The sequence below is a fragment of the Artemia franciscana genome, chromosome 18 (assembly GCF_032884065.1).
Source record: "Artemia franciscana chromosome 18, ASM3288406v1, whole genome shotgun sequence".
NCBI lineage: Eukaryota > Metazoa > Arthropoda > Branchiopoda > Anostraca > Artemiidae > Artemia > Artemia franciscana.
The window spans coordinates 31,661,269-31,681,147 of record NC_088880.1 but is presented as its reverse complement, the minus strand read 5'-3'; the positions used below and the strand labels follow the sequence as shown (position 1 = coordinate 31,681,147).

Below are 19,879 nucleotides of genomic sequence, written 5' to 3'. Positions count from 1 at the left end.
ATAGCTAGAAGACAAATATCTGTTGTGGGTTGTAATCGTCTATCATCTTTCTCTTTTTTATTCTGATATTTTTCTTATTTTTTTTCCATCCGTGACTCCATTTCTGCTCAACTGGAAGAATAAAATTACAACACCTTATTTTTTGTGGCTGCGAACACCCATACTCTTTAGGTCGATTCTCAGACCTCAAAGACCCCAAATGCCCAAAAGCTTGACTCTATTTGATTTCGACTGTTTAGGCAGGGGTGGGTAGACTACGGCTTGTGTGCCACATGTTGCCTGTATACAAATATCTGTTATGTATTGTAATCTTCCGTCTATCTTATTTTTTGATAATATTTTGATTTTTCCCTCTGTGATTCCATTTCTGCTCTATCCGAAGTATTAAATTTCAACAGCTTAATTTTTGTGGCTGCATATACCCACATACTGGCTGGGTTGAGGTTCATGTCTCAAAGACCCTAAAGGCCTAAAATCTCGGGTTTCGTTTCACATGAAAAGGTTCTGTAGCTGTTTGACGTATCTCTGCTCAACCGGAAGTGCCATATTACGCAGGCCTTGAGTTAATTTTTTATATTGAAATTTTGGAAATCACAATTAAGAAATGAATCGAGGTAGCCATGAAATTAATAATGATTGCTGCTAGAAAAATGGAAATTGAAGAAGAATGCCATGTGTTTGTAGAAGGACTGCTAAACAATGTTTCAGTAATGTCAGAGGCCTCCAACTTCAAAAATTGAAGTTGGAGGCATCCAACTTCAAATAATTATCATCATCCAACTTCAAATATTGCAACTGAAGCGGGTTTGATGCTATGTCACAAGATCATCAAGCGTAACAAGCTTTTTCCTGATAATAAATTTATCATGCTTGTCAGATCATGCACAAATTATGTCTCCAAAACCGAAAAGAAAGTTTGACAGAATTTCTTTAGCAAGAAGATATGTTTTCGAACGTGTAGAAAAATAAATAGCAACTTCAAGCAACTTCAAGGTCGGAGCATTGTGTACTATTACCTTGTATTGGATGGTGTACAGGATATGACACAGCTCTTAATATTTTGTGCTTAGCATGAATACTAATTTTCAGCTCACGAAAGAATTACTTAGCGCTTAACCAACCAGAGGTTTTGATTTATCCGATGTAGTAAGGGGATGTTTTGAAAGGAATGGATTGGCAGTTAACAAAATGGTTTAACGTATAAGCATAACGACTACTGGTATACTAGGCATAACGGCATAAGTCCAACGACTGCTGGGAATAAGGGTACAAGATGCAAGGGCCTAAAATTCAAGACCATCCGAGCCGGGCCTTTTCAGTTTGCCCACTTGGAACTTCACCAGGAAATTTGGTGTAAGATGGTGCCCAGACAGTTTAACCTGTCCTGTATTAAGCATCGAATTCTTCCTTAGGCGGTTTGGTGGTTTTAAATCCTGTCTGAAAATATACTTCAGCATTTTTCAAATTTTGAAAAATTAGATCAATCTGAATCAGTCAAATTTTCAAAATAAGGACTGGTGGGGAAGACAGTTAAGGAAATTGACAGTGATGAATCTAAATACAATTTCAGTGAATTTATTATTTAACAATAAACAAAAATACGAAATACTAGCTTAACTAGCTTAAGTATACTAGCGTAACAAGTCTTTGGCTTTCCAGATTCTAATTCGATCTTTTTTTTTAAATAACTAGCATGTTTTCAGTTTAGGTATCAGTCTTAAAAAAACTCGTTTCTGAATCCGTTCTATTTTTTCCTTGATCATTGTGACGTGTACTATTACTTAAATTTGAATTGATTTGCGTATTTCGTTGGGTTTAGTCTCGAACTTGGTCTTCGACAGAGTTTGTAGTGTGAAAAAGACTGGGGAACTCAGGCATGAACGAGATTCTGATGTATGAATTCTGCCTAAAGTTGAAAGAAACATCAATCATGTAACTAACCCAGCTGCCAGTATAATCAACCCAGTCAAAGGTAGGGCGCTTAACCACAGACAATTTCACACAATTCTTGAAGAACCTGGAAACAGAAAATTCGATATTCTCTACCAGAGCAGTATCCAGTGGTTGCGTTTAGGGTAATTCGGGTATTTTTGAGCTAGCAGACATGTATGACAAGCATGGAATCTCAAAAAGTGGATAGTCATGTTCCTTGAGATGAAAGTCTTTGCTAGCGACTTAGTGACTTGCTAATTGAGCAACGGAAGACCAATTTCATGTCAACCATTGATATTACAAAAACAATTAAATCAGTTAGTTGTCAAATTTTGAGACAGTGGCTTTTTTATGGCACTTGGTATTACCCAAGTGACATAGCAATCGCAAATTCTGTCGGTCTGTCTGTCTGTCGGTCCCGGTTTTGCTACATTGGGCACTTCCAGGTAAGCTAGGACGATGAAATTTGGCAAGCGTGTCACGGACCGGACCAGACCAGATTAAATTAGAAATAGTCGTTTTCCCGATTTGACTATCTGGGGGGAGTGGGGGGCCGGTTAATTCGAAAGAAAATAGAAAAAATGAAGTATTCTAACTTGTGAGTGGGTGATGGGATCTTAATGAAATTTGATGTTTGAAATGATATTGTGTCTCAGAGCTCTCATTTTAAATCCCGACCGGATCTGATGACATTGGGGGGAGTTGGAGGGGGGAAACCTAAAATCTTGGAAAACGCTTAGAGTGGAAGGATCGGGATGAAACTTGATGGGAAAAATAAGCACAAGTCCCAGATACATGATTGACATAACCATAATGGATCCGCTCTCTTTGGGGTAGTTGGGGGGGGGGGTAACTCTGAAAAATTAGAAAAAATGAGGTATTTTTAATTTACGAACGGGTGATCGGATCCCAATGAACTTTGATGTTTAGAAGGATATCGTGTCTTAGAGCTCGTATTTTAAATCCCGACCGGACCTAGTGACATTGGGGGGGGGGAGTTGGGAGGGGGAAACCTAAAACTTGGAAAACACTTAGAGTGGAGGGATCGGGATGAAATTTGGTGGTAAAAATAAACACAAGTCCTAGATACATGATTGACATAAACGGAACGGATCCGCTCTCTTTGGCGTAGTTGGGGGGGGGGGGGTATTTCTGAAAAATTAGAAAAAATGAGGTATTTTTAACTTACGAACGGGTGATGGATCTCAATGAAATTTGATATTTAGAAGGATGTCGTGGCTCAGAGCTCTTATTTTAAACCCGACCAGATCTGGTGACATTGGGAGGGGGAGTTGGGAGGGGGAAACCTAAAACTTGGAAAACACTTAGAGTGGAGGGATCGGGATGAAACTTGGTGGCAAAAATAAACACAAGTCCTAGATACATGATTGACATAAACTGAACGGATCCGCTCTCTTTGGCGTAGTTGGGGGGGGGGTGTTATTTCTGAAAAATTAGAAAAAATGAGGTATTTTTAACTTACGAACGGGTGATGGATCTCAATGAAATTTGATATTTAGAAGGATATCGTGGCTCAGAGCTCTTACTTTAAACCCGACCAGATCTGGTGACATTGGGAGGGGGAGTTGAGAGGGGGAAACCTAAAACTTGGAAAACACTTAGAGTGGAGGGATCGGGATGAAACTTGGTGGGAAAAATAAGCACTAGTCCTAGATACATGATTGACATAACCGGAACGGATCCGCTCTCTTTGGGGTAGTTGGGGGAGGGGTTAATTCTGAAAAATTAGAAAAAATGAGGTATTTTTAACTTACGAACAGGTGATCGGATCTCAATGAAATTTTATATTTAGAAGGATATCGTGTCTCAAAGCTTTTATTTTAAATCCTGACCGGATCTGGTGACATTGGGGGGAGTTTGGGGTGGGAGAACCTAAAATCATGGAAAACGCTTAGATTGGAGGGATCGGGATGAAACTTGGTGGGAAAAATAAGCAGAAGTCTTACATACGTGATTTACATAATTGGAACGGATCCGCTCCATTGGGGGGGGGGGGTTAATTCTGAAAAATAAGAAAAAATGACGTATTTTTAACTTACGAAGGAGTAATCGGATCTTCATGAAACTTCATATTTAGAAGGACCTCGTAACTCATATCTCTTATTTTAGATCTCAACCGGATCAAGCGTAATTGGGGTGGGGGCAGTTGGGGGGACCGGAAATCTTAGAAAATACTTAAAGCGGTGAGACCAGGATGAAACTGGATGGGAAGAATATAAACCTGTTTAAGATACGTGACTGACATAACCGGACCGAATCTGCTCTCTTCGGTGGAATTGGGGGGGGGGGGTAATTTTGAAAATTGAGGCATTTGTAACTTACGAAAGGGTGACCAGATCTTAATGAAATTTGATATTTAGAAGGATCTTGTGCTTTAAAGTTCTAATTTTAAATTCCGACCAGATCCTGTGACATTGGGGGGAGTTGGAGGGGGAAACCGGAATTCTTGGAAAAAGTGAAAATTGGGGTATTTTTATCTTACGAATTTGATTTTTAGAAGGAATTCATGTCTCAGAGCTCTTATTTCAAATCCCGACCAGATCTTTTGACATTGTGGGTAGTTGGAGGGGGAAATCTTGGAAAAACACTTGGAGAGGAGGAATCGGGATGAAGCTTGGTGGATAGAATAAACAAATGTCCTTGATACGTGATTGACAGAATCGTACTGGATTCGCTCTCTTTGGGGGAGTCGGGGGGAGGGGTTCAGTGATTTGGCGAGTTTGGTGCTTCTGGACGTGCTAGGACGATGAAAATTGGTAGGCGTGTCAGGGAGCTGCACAATTTGACTTGATAAAGTCGTTTTCCCAGATTCGACAATCTGGGGTGCTAAAGGGAGAGGAAAAATTAGAAAAAATTAGATATTTATAACTTACGAGTGGGTTATCGGATCTTAAGGAATTTTGATATTTAGAAGGACATCGTGACTCAGAGCTCTTATTTTAAATCCTGACCGGCATTAAGCCTCTTATTTTCCTTTTTAAATCAATCTATTGATTCATAGAATTTTGTTAGATCTCATACCATATGATCTCTTGGCTCTTAGCTCTTCTCGCCTCGTCACAAGTGCCATATGAGCTCTTAGCTCTTGTTTAACTTGAAATGGATATATACATTAAATCATTTCAACCAAACCTTTCACTGTCTCTAAGAAAGCAGTCAAATTAGGTTTTGTTATTTCCCCATTCCTAGAAATAGAAGAAATACTTGGTTGGGAAGTGCAAGACACAGTAAGAGGGTGGGCTGGGGAGTTTTACAGAAGGTCCAAAACTTCAAAAGTTGGCAGGACTATTTAACGTCCTTAGTTCATGTGAAATAACATTATCGACTGATTACAGTTTCGATGCTGTCATGAGAATCACAACCAGTAAGCTGTGTCGCAGTTCAAAACATGGTCCAAAAGTGAGACATGGTCAAAAAAGATATATATATATATATATATATATATATATATATATATATATATATATATATATATATATATATATATATATATATATATATATATATATATATATATATATATATATATATATATATATATATATATATATATATATATATATATATATATACGTGAGTGTGTGTATATTTGTTTCTGATACTATTTTGTATCTGGGGTTACCTTATTGTGCTTCAGCTCGAGATTCGAAGTCGATGTTAACTTTAAATATTCAAGAAAAAATTAGTAAGGTACTTGGATCAATAATACTACTACTTGGTATCCATCATCGTAGTGTCTTAGGTTCCCTTATTGACCCAGTAGCCCGTTTGCATGTTTTCTATCCTTCCCTTCTTTTTAGAAATTTTAGACTTACATCAATTTGCCTTTGTTATTGCAAATATTGTAAATTTACTTTTACTTTTTACTTACTTTTACTTTCTATTTACTTTTTACTTGGTTTTCTTGGTTGCTTTAGTAACAATGAATTAGTTTAGAGGTTTAACATAAAAAAAAACTGCTGGAAGTAGCTAAGATTAAGACGAATGAATTTTACCACAAGCCTGAAAATATTCTTGCTATGTATAATCTTATCCCTTTTTTAAAGAATTAAAAGTTGTTCAAGATGTTGATTTTTTTTTACATATTTCATTCAATTATGTTATAAAGCGCATTGTAAATCGTTGCTTTGTTCCATTTGTTGAAGAATTTTTTCAATTTAATTTATGTATTTGATATACTCCTCAATTTTGAGAGAAATCGTGGATATCCTATCATAAAAAAAAGATCTAGGTAGGTCAAAAGTCTGAGAAAATTCGTTAAGAGCCTTAATCTTAGTTTTTGCAAGTAACGTCATGTACTACGCTAGTGCATCATATAAGCATTTCGTATGGCCTCACTTATAACGTCATATAAGCCTTTTCATATATGGTTTCATGCATAGAATAAATAAGATTGTTGAGTTTCCGACGCATTAGTTATTTATATGATATTATGTCTGTTGGAAGGCCTAAAAAATGAAAATTTACAGTTGCTGTTACTATAAACGGTGATTGTTTGGAACCAACACCTGAACTATGAAACCTGATAAGATGTGAAAATCGATAACCTGGACAATCAATTGCGAAAACACCTATACGGGCAGCTAAAGCAAAGGCCATTGCTAAATTTTCTGAAGTTATCAAAATCCAAAAACGTATCTAAAATGAAAATAAAGAGCAAAGACACGGGCGGTTAGAAGATATGCAAAAACGAATCGAGAGCGTGTCAAAAATGAAAATGAAGAGCAAATACACACGTGGCTAGAAGAACAGCTTCGGTGTCTCACAACTGAAAATGAAAAGAAAAGACACGCTTGTTAGAAAACATGCGGCACTGAGATGTGAACGAGTCGATGAAAATCAACCTGGATAGCAAGAATCAAAACGTGTTAAAATTAACGTGTTAAAATAACGTGTTAAAACGATAGTGCTGATGATTGGGTCTGAGATTTTGACATGGATAAGGTCATCAATGCCTTCCATACATGTGTAAAAAAAAACATCAAAGGCTTGGCGACACTTATTTCATGATAACGAAAGACAAGCCGAGATAAAACGAACTAAACACATTGAAAATGATTGCGATGACGCTTGGGTCTTGGAATACCTTTGAAAATAAAATTGAATACCGTTGAATACCATATCCTTGAAAATAAAAAAAAACCTGGACTAGACAAATCGATGGAAGAAAAAGAAATTTTTGTCCCACCACCTGAACAATTAAAAGAATCAAAGGTTCGACGATATGTCTCTCATAATTACAAAAGACATGCCAAGGCAATATAAATTTTTGTCCCACCACCTGAACAATTAAAAGAAACAAAGGTCGGGCAATATGTCTTTCATAATGACAAAAGACAGGCCGAGGCAAAATTTAAAATTCCGATAAAACAACGTAATTTTTTAAAGACACTACTTTTAATTTAGGTCTATTTGGACGTCATGACATCAAGAAAAGGCTCAAATTGTCTGCGTTTAGAAGACAAACGACAATGAGAATCCATATATAGAAGCCTGCCGCGTGCCAAGTGACGTGAACCGTATATATATAAATATATATATATATATATATATATATATATATATATATATATATATATATATATATATATATATATATATATATATATATGTATATATATATATATATACATATATATATATATATATATATATATACATATATATATATATATATATATATATATATATATATATATATATATATATATATACATATATATATATATTTATATATATACGGTTCACGTCATATATATAATATATATATATATATATATATATATATATATATATATATATATATATATATATATATATAGGAAAACAGTCTTCCTTTTCTCCTTATGTCTCTTTTTTTTTCTTTTTTTTTTTATGTGTTTGTGCTGTTGCATTGGTGATTTCTCTTCATAATATATATATATATATATATATATATATATATATATATATATATATGTATATATATATATATATATATATATATATATATATATATATATATATATATAAATATATATATATATACATATATATATATATATATATATATATATATATATATATATATATATATATATATATATATATATATATATATATTCTCATTTATATTTACAGACAGAAGATGTGGCCGTGCCAATTACTGACTGGAAAACTGCAAGAGCTTGTGCACAAGAATATAATAACCAAAGGAAGCACTATTTGTCGAAAGCTAACGAAGCCTTCCGTAAAGGCATGCCCGCTGTTGCCTCATACTACGCACAACAGGTATGTTTTCTTCTTATCTTGTACTCTCAAAATCAGAACTACCCATTTATTCAGGTTTTGATTCTGCTGTAGTTTCGGGATAAAAGTTCCACTGAAAATGTACCATATTTGTCCAAAAGGTAAAGTATATTTGAATGATCGTTTGAAATCATGTTCTCCGCCGGTAGCTTATGTTCAAGGCCGTATAAATGCATGACGTAGCCCGTAAAAATACTCCCATAGAATTTTCATTTTTTTTATGGGAGTATAAAAAAATACTCCCATAGAAAATTTCCGCAGAGTATATAACCACCAATACCAGGAAAACGATATTGGCTAAAAATAAGCTAAAACACCACCCTTGTTATTTAGAATCTAATCTCAGAAATAAAGTAAATTGGAACAATTTCTTTTTTATGCTTTCTTCTTTTATTTATTGTCTAGTTATATTTACAATTCTGTAGGATATTCTGCTTATATTTTTACTTATTTCCTACATTTTCATATTTTATATACTTTCTATATAGTCGATTTATGTTTTCTATTGATAGAATATCTCTTCTATGGGATGTTGCACTTTTTCTGTAATCTTTTTGTACGATCATGAAATTTATGATGGTGTTACTTTAGATAAATAAAAGAATATCCTTGGTTTTTTCTTCTTTTTCTGTTTTCCATCCTTTTGTGCATGGTTGTGATGCAATGTCTTAATAGCGTCGAAGTCCTTTGAGACTGCCATTAGGTCTCAGGAAATTCTCAATAGCCTGACAACCATTTTGTCTTTTTATTCTTTCATTTATAGTTGGGTTTCTCTTCTCAAAAAGAATCTCATAGTTCTTCGATAAAATTGAATTCTTCTAAACTATATCGCTTGCGGAGACGAAACAATTAGGAAATGAATAACAGAAAATCAATACTCTCGTGAGAAAACCGCTGCCGAAATAAAAAAAAACTCACTTTCCATATTACTACATATTTCCAGTGGGGTCACATTATGAATTCGTTCTGGGAGAGAGAGGTAGAGGGTATTTTACTCATTGTTGGACACTACTTGTTAGCAGAAGCGCCAATCAAGGGGGACTTTCCCCCTAGATTTTCGGTTTCTTGGTATTTTCAATGAAATCTACTTTTTTTTTGGTGTTTTCTCCATATTTAAATAAAACATTTCCTCCTCGAGACTGCCAGTAGGTCTCAGGGATTCCTCCATAGCCTGTCATTTATTTGAACCCTTTTGTCTTTTTATTCTTAAAAAAATAATTTCGTAGATAATAGACTGAAACATATGCTGTGTTCTTTCAAATTTCAGGGTACGAGGTTCATCAATACAAGCCTAGTTTTTGGGGTATTTTTCCTTTTTTTCTAAAATTATTTAAATGTTTTTAGTCTACTAACTTCTAAAAGGTAGCTTTTAACTTGATTGATTTTATATACTTGGACTTTTACAAAATTAAGTTCTCCTGATGCTTATACAGTTCTAAAACTGTCGTTTCTGCTATTGACTCTTCCGATTGCTAATTACCCTCTCTTTAATTACCTTAATTCTTTAAATTCTAATTACTTAAAAAAATATTGAAAAAAGAACTCAACTTTAATTTTTGAAATATTTCAAATAAATTCTTAATTTTAGTTCTTTAATTAATTATTTAAATGCTTTAATTATTTTGAATTACTTTAGTCACATGTCTTCAGTTTGGTCGCTCTTTAATTACCATTAAATACCATCAATGATTTTCTGAGTTCATCCCCCTCTTAATAAGTTCTGCTCGCATAATGTGCATTGAGAACTCATTTCATATTATTATACCCTTTGCTGGTTTTCCTCAAACACAACAATGCCTATAATTCGCCGCGATTTAGTACGGTAATATGCATAAACTCTTCAAAAGAATCTAAGCATGCCAAGCAAAGGTAAAATCATGTTATTTATCAATGCTCAAATCATAAACACCCAGATATTTACTAAATTGTTTTTTTATAAATACTAGCAGTAAAGAATCTAAGCGTGAAAATCCAGAGGTAGACCCAATACAAGGACAATTAACCATGATTAGAAGAAAGATCTTAATTGGCGGCATTAATTTAAAGATGGTTCAATATTGAAGTAAAGCAGTTTGTTGCTCGTTACAGAGGAACTGAATTTATTCTGCGCTATAATTTCAGAAAAATAGCTACTGTATCGAGCAAGTTAAGTACTACTTCTACTAACAACTCACCGCAGCACCAAGCCGCCTGAGACCAACACAGCTACGCAAGCTCTTCCTCCACCCCAAACTATTGAAAGCCTCACTCATTACACCCTCCCAAGAAGTTCCCATTTCCTTTAAATTTTTCTTTATGACATCCTCCCACCCCCAACGAGGACGACCTGGTTTCCGTTGAACCCAAGATCTTAGGCTGAAAAGGACCAATCTTCGGCAATCTGTCATCATTCATCCGCAGAACATGCCCTAGCCATTTCAACCTTTCTTTCATTATAGCCCGAGAAAGCGACATTAAACCGCATTTTTCGTACAGCCTACTGTTTGAAATACGGTCAGTCAGCCGGGTACCCAGAACAATCCGTAGGTAATTTCTCTGGAAAATACCTAGCAAATCTTCATTCGCTTTTCGGAGCGCTCATGCCTCACAGCCATATTTGACCACTGTCATCACTATAGCTTCCAATATTCTAATCTTGGTTTATAAGCTTATCTTCCTATTCTTCCGAACTTTTTCTTTACTGTGAAAGAAGCGCCCTGAGCCTTGGCTATTCTACTTTTAATATCTTCACCGCTCCCTCCGTCTTTTGCTATTGCTCTTCTATCAACAGAATTGCGCTTACTCATAATCTATAAAACTGAGGACCAAAGGTCTTTGACAGCTTAAGCACTTCTTAATTATTAATCTAAGAGTGAAAATTTGGTCAATACTTCTTCTACTTTCTCTGCAGTCGCACTGCTCTTCTCTTAAAACTTCGACAACAGCATCCCTCAGTCTAAAAAGTATCATATTACTAAGTAATTTTCTACCTGCAGAGACCCTTATTAAATTCTTTTCTTGAATATGGCAATAGCTAGAAACATAGCCTTTCAGCGAACAATCTGACCAAGTCCACTTTTTAGGTTTTAGCTTCAAAATACTTTTTTTGCCCTTAATTTCCTATTGTCTTGATGGCATTCCCTGAAAGTAACGAAAAAAATGTGTCAGAAAACTCAAGACTTCATAAGCTCAAAAGAAGGACAAATTTTATTAATAATAGCCCTTGCTCCAAGGGCTCTAGGGATTTGTTCTACCCAAAGACATAGTTACTGGACCTTTCAACTATGCTGAATAATATGGCTTTCTCTTAATTTTGATCATTGGTCTTTGGTGGAAAATGTGCATGAGAGGGGACTAGTTACCCTGCAATCACTTTTGACTCTTAAAAAGGGTACTAGAACTTACAATTCTTAATCGATTGATTCTTTTCCGAAGTTCCTACGACAACTTCTATGCAAAGTGCCTTGGTGAAAAATAATAATGATAATGATACATTATGTCTACTTCGCTCTTTACTTACTCAGCGCTATTGCACTGCCTATGATAGACAATTTGAGTGTGTATTCTATAATGCACTCAAGAGCGTTCTCATTACTTAAGCACATAAGAAAACGTCAAAACATTCATGACATTTTCTCACCGAATCTTACAGTCTGTTTTGATTTTCAACCGTCGTATACAAAGTGACATTGAATCCTTTCTTTTGCTAGGCTCTTTATCATGGTGATGCTTCGAAAGACTATAATGAAGTAGCAATGGAACTTTTGTCTGAGAATTCAAAGAAAGAAGACAGCTCCAGCTATACGGTGGATCTTCACTTCCTTCATGTGGCTGAAGCTTTAAAAGTTCTTGACGGGCATTTGAAGCGAGTTCTTGAAAGAGGTTAGTGCATTGGTTCCTAAGGTTTATTGAACTGTCTCTATTCTAGTATTTTTATCAGCTCTCTATGATGTTCCAGTGCCCCACTAGTGGTGAATAAAAAAAAAAAAACAAACGGAGACACCAATGCCACCCATGTAAAACAGTGATTTTCCTTGTTGCTTAAGTTGGGAAGCTGTAAGTTGCCTTCAGTACTGATAGTTCAAATAGTGTACTTTCTGTTTTGATCTGGCGCCGTTTTCGAGGGGTCTCAGGCTGATTTTCGAAATTCCAATAAAATTATTTTTAGAACAAACTTTTACTAGTAAGTAAAATCGATATAATAATTACCATTTTTAATCAGTTACAAATGGCAATCTTTCTGAATATACAGTTTTTTTTAGTACGTTTTAACTTTTTGGTCACTGCGGGCCGTGTTTTTTTTTTTAACTAAGTTGCAACTTTCGCTGCAACCATGATTATGAATGGACTACAGTTTTCGCGCTTCGACTAGTGAAGCCGATATTCAAGACATAGTTTCTTAGTCCTCTTCTGAGTTATCTGACTTCCATCCCTCCTTCTCTGTATCTCTTTCCTTCTCTGTCTCTCTCCCTCTCTCTTTTCTCTCTCTTAAACTTTTGGCTTTGTACTCCTTTTATCGCACAAGAAACATTTAGCATAACCAAATAAAATGCTGATTCGCCTAAAACTAATTACTTCTCTTGATTTTGGAATATGTCTAGTTGTTGTAAACCCATAAAAGCTGTCTCAAGGAAGCTAAAAGGCTATGATCTATAGGTTGTCCTTAAGTAAGATTATGCACTTTTCCTCTACGAAAAACATGATTTAGACAAGGATATATTCGGCAGGTGGTGATCTTTGAGATATGAAATTTATTTAAGAATGAGCTTACCCAAGAAGCTCACCCCTTCCCTCTTCCCTTAGAACTCCTACAGCAAAAATGTGTGATAGGTACTAAAAGAAAGCTTATATTTTCATGGATTGTAAAAATTTTTTTTTTTTTTATTTTCGACCCAAGGAATGTTGAATTCCAAGAAATGTATAAACAACTCTTTTGGATTAGTTGACTTAAATATATTATTTTAAAAACTAAAATTACAATCAGAAGAATGTATTTAAGCACTATTTCGGAAGAAAAGATTGATTGTGTTGCGCAACTTGCGCATTGCCAAACGCTTTAGCAGCCTCCTTAACACTGGATACCTTCTAATGAATTTTGCTTTGTTCGAATGTGCCTTATGACTATCACAGTCCATATATTTAAGAGAGGTTTCCTCACAGAAGAAAGGGAGAATTACACCAAAGCAGGTTTAGAGTTTTCCCATAGAAAAACTAACAAAGGCTTGGAAAAACTCGTAATAAACTCAGAAAACCCTCAGATCAGCCATCAAATCAAAAACATCATAAACAATGTTTATGATGCTTGTCATAAGCTTATCATTTTATCTCCGAGTTTCCAACAATCAACTGATTACGATTCAATTTCCTAAAATCTCAACTGTCTGTATAACGCTTTAGGTATCGACTTCTACAAAGGAGACTTTGCCAAAATTTTCATATTTTATCAGTTTTCGTATTTTTGTTTTACATTGGAAATGACAAATTTAGTGCTTAATAACAAGTCTTGATAACAAGGTTCCACCTCATGACCGATCAAGCTGTGAGGGAGAGGCTTTGCAGGCAAGCATATCACTAATGAGTGAGAAATGATTGGATGTATGGTTTTTGTTTACCACATTTGAATCCAAATATGGTCAACAAGTTACCACTGGTTTAACAAAAAATGTTTAAAAGAAAAGCAAATAGGGATGGAAATTAAAAAACATATACTCAAATGTAAGACAAACAAAATTTATTCAAAATGTGACTGCAGCGATAGCTTTAACATAGTAAAGACCAAATAATAGCTCATAGCTAAAAAAAAGGGTGTTTAAATTAATTTTTAAATGTAAAAGAATTAATGTTGGATACCGATTCAGGAATGGTAACTGTTATCCATCTTAAAAATAACAGTAAAAAGTAATGACGAAAACAGATCCATTGGATTTTGAAAAACAGCCTGAGGATGATCCAAAACGGAGAGAAGTGAAGAGTACACCGTTAAGGTTTTCATGTCCAAGAACTTAAAACCGTAGGTTTTCATCCTTATCATGCCATTTGAAAACCTGATAGAATCAAATCTAAACTTGGGAATCACTATAAGTAATTTTCCCCCTGGTTCTGGTGGTTGTGGAACATCATAATTAGCTATTTAAGACTCATACCTTAAAAATAACATCCAATTTTCGTTACTTTGGATTCCTAGCTGTAGGAAGGTCTTTTGGGTGACAATAAACCTACCAAACAAATCGTTTGCTATTGCTATAGTCTATAACCCACCAAAGATGGAAATCACCGAACATCTGGAAGATTTCTTGGAATTTGTGAAGCAAAAGTTTCCTAAATCAGGTACAGTAATCCAAGGAGACTTTAACATCCATCATGGCCACTGGCTGAAAAGTCGTAAAACTGATGTGTAAGGCGTAGTCAACCCTTTTGTCGCTTAACCCCTCATGCTACTCAACTGTGTTCATCTCAAACTGCATTCCCCTCAGCCTTATGCAATTCAACCATCATTTAATTGGGTCTTCTAAAACTCAGCCCTTATTTAGTTTGACCCCCATTCGACTCAACCGGATTCAATTCGATCAAACCTAACGTGTAACCACTTACACACATAAATAAGGGTTTAGTTGTATGGGGTCGAATTGAATGGGGGTTGAGTTTAAACATTGTTTCAGTTGTTTTGGCTTGAAGGGACTGGGGGTTGAGTTGCATGGAAATTGATTTGCATGGGAGTTAAGTTTAATGGAATCGAGTTCAATGAGGTTGAGTTAAACGAGGGTAGATTTGAATGGGATCGAGTTGCATAACGGTTGAGTGTCACGTGGTAAATTGCAAAAGAGTGTTGATTTGTACGGAGGTTGAGTTGAATGGGGTTCAGTTAATTCTCTCAGTTAAACATGGGTTGTGTTTAATTTAAGTTGAGTTGAACGAGGGTTGATAGAAAGGGATTGGGTTGAACGGAGATTCTGTTACACGCACATCATGAAACTCTGGACTGACGTTTGTTACTGACGAAGAGTAATACCTTAATTTATTTAAGGTATAAATACCTTACCCTTTTGATTCCATAGAAAGTGTGACTGAAGTACGAACCATGGTATTCACCGTCATATAGACAAGTCCACCATTAAATCACCATTCATACTTAGTAAGCAGTTTTTAAACCTTAAGCGACCAAGATATATACTGCCGCGAGGGGCAAACTTGAGTTTGCTGTCTTATTTTCCATACTGCTTGGCTACAGCCGAGTAGCATATGAAACTTTAAGAGCATAAGCTGGGACTGGTAACCAAAAGAAAATTACCAACGACATCTAGCATTTGGCACTTTTCCGCTTTCCTAGCGTACACTAAACTGTTGAATATATATTTTTTCTAGGTACTTCTTTTCAATATGTAGGGGAAGGTGAAGAAAGCAGTGTTGTCACGTGTAGGCTGACCAGCTTAGAGTGAACTAGCAGTTTAGGTAGTTGCCTATCTTTTCTTTATCTATGACAAATTATTCTCTGGGGAAAAAATCTTTACAGTACCAATTCGTATTTAATATGTGCCACTATACTTTTAGGTGACGAAAGAGCAAAAGGAGGTTTTCTCCATGTTATTACCGGAAGAGGACTAAAGAGCATAAATGGAATATCCAGGATCAAGCCAGCTGTCGAGGCTTATCTAAAACAGAAAAAAATTAGGTAAGTCAGTGCAATCTACTGGCTTTAAATTGTTTACTGCCTGCTCTGCCCTCTACATTTTCTTTCTGCTTAGCAAGAAGCTTTGCCCTGCAAGAAAACGGTTATTTAGGCTTAGAAATAAGATCATTTGATACAGAACAAAAATGAAAAACCTTTACAGGATCTCGTTAGCCTAATAAGCAAATATTTGTTTAGAAATCAAAATCATGATTATTTGGGACTGGAGGCTGCATCATGTGCTCCTCCCTTATATCCTTTGTGCAGTTAAGAGTAACAACTCCTTGTAAATCTTAGCGTTTGTTACTTTTTCGTTATAGAAGTGTAGTAGAATTCTCATTACTTTACTTGTGAAATGTGGCCTTTGTATATTTCTTGGATTTATTCCTTCATTCATGAACACAAACACTTGGCCATGTTTATTTTTTAATTTTTTGGAACTCTTGTCGAGCTAAAAATTTACCAAATTTTGTTGGTAAATTGTTTTGATAAACTAATAATTTACCAAATGATTTACTGAACTTCTTTTCATCGACATCGACCCTTCTTAGCTGTGTCTGGGTTATCGGCCATGTCTCAGATGAGTACACCATGATGCTTGAGACTGTGGCGTTGTAAATTCGGGCTTTGGCATGGCGGCTAATTTGCGGTTTGTGGAAGTCAAAGTAAGTCAAGTTTTTTCGACGTAATACCTTAAACGTTCTGTTCTGTATCAAACTATCCTATTTTAAGCCTAAATAACCGTTTTCTTATAGGGCATTCATGAACATAAACACTTGGCCATGTTTAATTTTAAATTTGTTTAATTTTTTGGGACTCTTGTCGAGCTAAAAATTTGCCAAATTTTTTTGGTAAATTATTTTGATAAACTAATAATTTACTAAATGACTTGCCGAACTTCTTTTCGACGTAACACCTTAAACACGGTATTTTTTCCGAGATCACACTGCGTTTCTATGACAGACAAATGAACGTTTAAATGGGGATAAGTCCAGTTTTTAAACAGAGAAACCAGATACAAAAGTCTGGTTATTTTTATCACATGTAAAGCGATCATCATAAGCAGAAATACTGATGACGATCGCTGCACATGTGATTGAAAGATCTTTTTGACTTTCTATCTGTTTTCACTGTCTAATAAATTGACTTATCCCCATTTTAACGTTTATTTGTTCGTAATTTACCGACCCGTTGATTAGTCAGACAATTACATTTTTCTTGGAGGTTCGGAAGTGTTTAAAATGTATATTTATTTTTTTGTTTTTTGTTGTTGTTGTTCTTTGTTGTTTTTTTTTGTGTTGTTGTTCTTTGTTTGCTTTTTGTTGTTGTTCTTTGTTTATTTGTTTGTTTTTTGTTGTTGTTCTTTTTTTATTTGTTTGTTTTTTGTTGTTTTTGTTCTTTATTTATTTGTTTGTTTTCTGTTGTTGCTGTTCTTTGTTTAAGTGTGTTTGGTTGTCGTTTTCTTTAGATGAGTTAATTTAAAAAAATTGTTTCCTTTCCTTCAATTATTTTTGAAGTAAAATGTTTTTCCTTATTTGTTGTTCTTTGTATATTTTTGTATCTTGTATCTTTGTCTATTTTTTGTTGTTGTTGTTCTTTGTTTATGAGCGTTTGGTTGTCGTTTTCTTTAGAAGGGTTAATTTTAAAAAGATTGTTTCTTTTCCTTCAATTATTTTTTTCCTTTGAAAAAGGTTCCCAAACGTGGAATCGAAATATTCAATTTTTTTTATTATTTAATTTTTTTTATCTTTTGTTTTATTCCACTGCTTTATTTAAATTAGATCAGTTCTTTCCCTCTAAATTTTTGTAAATGGAAAAGCAGTTTGATCTAAGAAATATTTATTTATGTAACATATTACTGGTTGAAATTTTGACCTATTAAGTTATTGTATATCGGATTTAATCTAAATTCCTCCCCATCTCTATTAATACTAATACTCTTTGTGAGCTGCTGTATTGTTAAAACTTTAATGTAACATTCAAACTGCATTAATGCGAGTATTATTAATTTGTTGTTTTTTGTGTGTTTTCTTTTTTGTATTTTTTCTTTTTATCTTTTTCTTTATATCTTGCGCTTAGTTTAATTTGACTTTACCTTTTTCCCCTTGATAAAGGCTCTCTGATATGGAATCGAAATATTCGGATTTTTTTGTATCACTGTTTTATTTAACTTATACTCGTTTTTTCTCTTAAATTCAGTAAATGAAAAAGCAGTCTGGTCTAAAAAGTATTTACATTGTATTTTTTTTATATTTTCTAGATTTGAAGAAGCAAATCCAGGGATGTTGAAGGTGCGGCTTCAGTGAAATTGCTCATTGCAAGAAATTCAGTACAATGCCATTGTTCAAATAGTAGTTGCAGTTTTTATGCATTTAGTTATGTTTTGATAGTGAGCGTTCAATTATTCTGTATTTGTACTTTTGGGGTAAATGTTATAATATATTATTTTAAAATCAGAAAAAGAACCATTTGATACCCGCAATAGATTGGAACTCAATGAATCACGGCTAATTTAATTTGTTAGCCATAAAACGAAAGCCATACAAAACATATATAATATATAAACATATATAACCATACCAATACGATTTGTTGTTCAAATACTTAAACTCAGTTCTGAATTTCAACAGTGTTGCAATTAATTGATATTGTTTTCACGCTACGTTGGTTGCAATTTTTTTTCGGCGCTGATATTTCGGAGATCCGTCCTAATCTGATTATGTTGACCTGAAAGCTCACGAAGCATCTCTTATGCGGCTTCTATATCCTATTTTTCACGGCCTCTTGAAAGCTCGTAGACCTTGCCGTCAATAAAGGTGTTGTGCTTTTGTAGGTTGGTGTTACCCTCTTTGTTTAACATGTTGTCATGTCTGTCTGTTATGTTGTCATGTCATGTCTACATGTCGTCATGTCCCCACGAAAGCGTGCTTCTCGGCTGCAATCAGTGATGGTGAGGGACTCGCTACTGATCCATTCTTTTTTCTTACACTGCATCTTTCCTGCAATACCAGTTGCCACTGCAAGAGTATTATCTTTGAAGACCTTCAATGCAGATTCACTATCATCTCACTGCTAAAGGACCTCGAACCTGTTGAAAATTTTCTCTGGATACTGCTTAGTTACAGCATGATCTCTAATTGATTTGAAAAAAGGGCATTTGTGATCCTGGTTCTCAAAAAAGCTTCGGTTATTAAGGTGAAACTCAAAGGAAATGTAGAGAGAGGATGCAGAGCAAGGTGTTGAGGAAGGGGACCCTCCCCCCTTTAAAAATGTAATAAATTTTGTTCGTTTTAAGTTTTAATGTTGCTCCTCACTTTCAGTTGAAAAACATGTTTTTTTTCTTCAATTTTAATAGTCTTTTAAATAATGCCAGGAAATCTGGCTTCGACTCTACGGAAAAATCCCCCAACCCACGGAAATATCCTCTGGAAAATTCACTAATGGTGAAAATTTACCCCAGACAATTACCCTTAATACCTCCACGCTTAAAACTGAGTCGGTTTAGAGAAAGCAAGACATAAAATAAAAATTCGTATAGGATTTCTGCCAAATTCCCCCAGTATACAATTTCCCCTAAAAAGTTCACCCCGTGGAAACATCCTTCTTCATAGAAAATTCTCCCCGTGCAAAATCCCCCAGAGAAAATTCTCCTTCCCACCCGAAAAATGTATTCATGCTTGCCAATAACAAATACTATACGTAAGCAATGGGCAAATTTTATAATTTAAAAAAGCTTTTCCCATGTGCTATGGGGGTCATTTTATCTCTAAGACATAGTTAATAGGCCTTTTAACTATGCTGAACAAAATAGCTATCTCAAATTTTTTTTTTTATCGATTTTGGGAATAGAGTGGCGTGTGGGAGGGGGCCCAGTTGCCCTCTAATTTTTTGGTCACTAAAAAGGGCGCTAGAACTTTTAATTTATGTTAGAAAGAGCCCTCTCGCAATATTCTAAGATCACCGGGTCGATATAGTCACCTCTGGGGGAAAAAA

The 19,879-nt window shown here is 34.8% G+C and overlaps 2 protein-coding genes across 2 annotated transcripts in view; one reads left to right on the top strand and one right to left on the bottom strand.

Annotated features, from left to right (window-relative positions):
* The window catches only part of LOC136038430 (uncharacterized), an 11,855-nt gene extending 5,303 nt beyond the window's left edge, over positions 1–6,552 (bottom strand). Inside the window, exon 1 of the mRNA XM_065721504.1 lies at positions 6,501–6,552. Coding sequence (XP_065577576.1) covers positions 6,501–6,552 — 52 coding nt within the window. The remainder of the gene's footprint in view (positions 1–6,500) is intronic.
* A 1,524-nt stretch (positions 6,553–8,076) lies between these two features.
* LOC136038457 (NEDD4-binding protein 2-like) lies at positions 8,077–18,344 on the top strand. The gene is made up of 4 exons (XM_065721527.1): positions 8,077–8,223; positions 11,931–12,102; positions 15,769–15,889; positions 18,147–18,344. The coding sequence occupies exons 1-4, from the start codon at positions 8,191–8,193 to the stop codon at positions 18,190–18,192; spliced, it is 372 nt and encodes a 123-aa protein (XP_065577599.1). The 5' UTR covers positions 8,077–8,190; the 3' UTR covers positions 18,193–18,344.
* The last annotated feature ends 1,535 nt before the right edge of the window (positions 18,345–19,879 follow it).

Bases quoted from the DNA above. Each gene is read 5' to 3' on its own strand.
- LOC136038457 (XM_065721527.1), top strand. From the start codon at position 8,191: ATGCCCGCTGTTGCCTCATACTACGCACAACAG. The intron at 8,224-11,930 runs GTATGTTTTCTT...TTCTTTTGCTAG, and splicing joins CCTCATACTACGCACAACAG to GCTCTTTATCATGGTGATGC. The intron at 15,890-18,146 runs GTAAGTCAGTGC...TATATTTTCTAG, and splicing joins CTAAAACAGAAAAAAATTAG to ATTTGAAGAAGCAAATCCAG.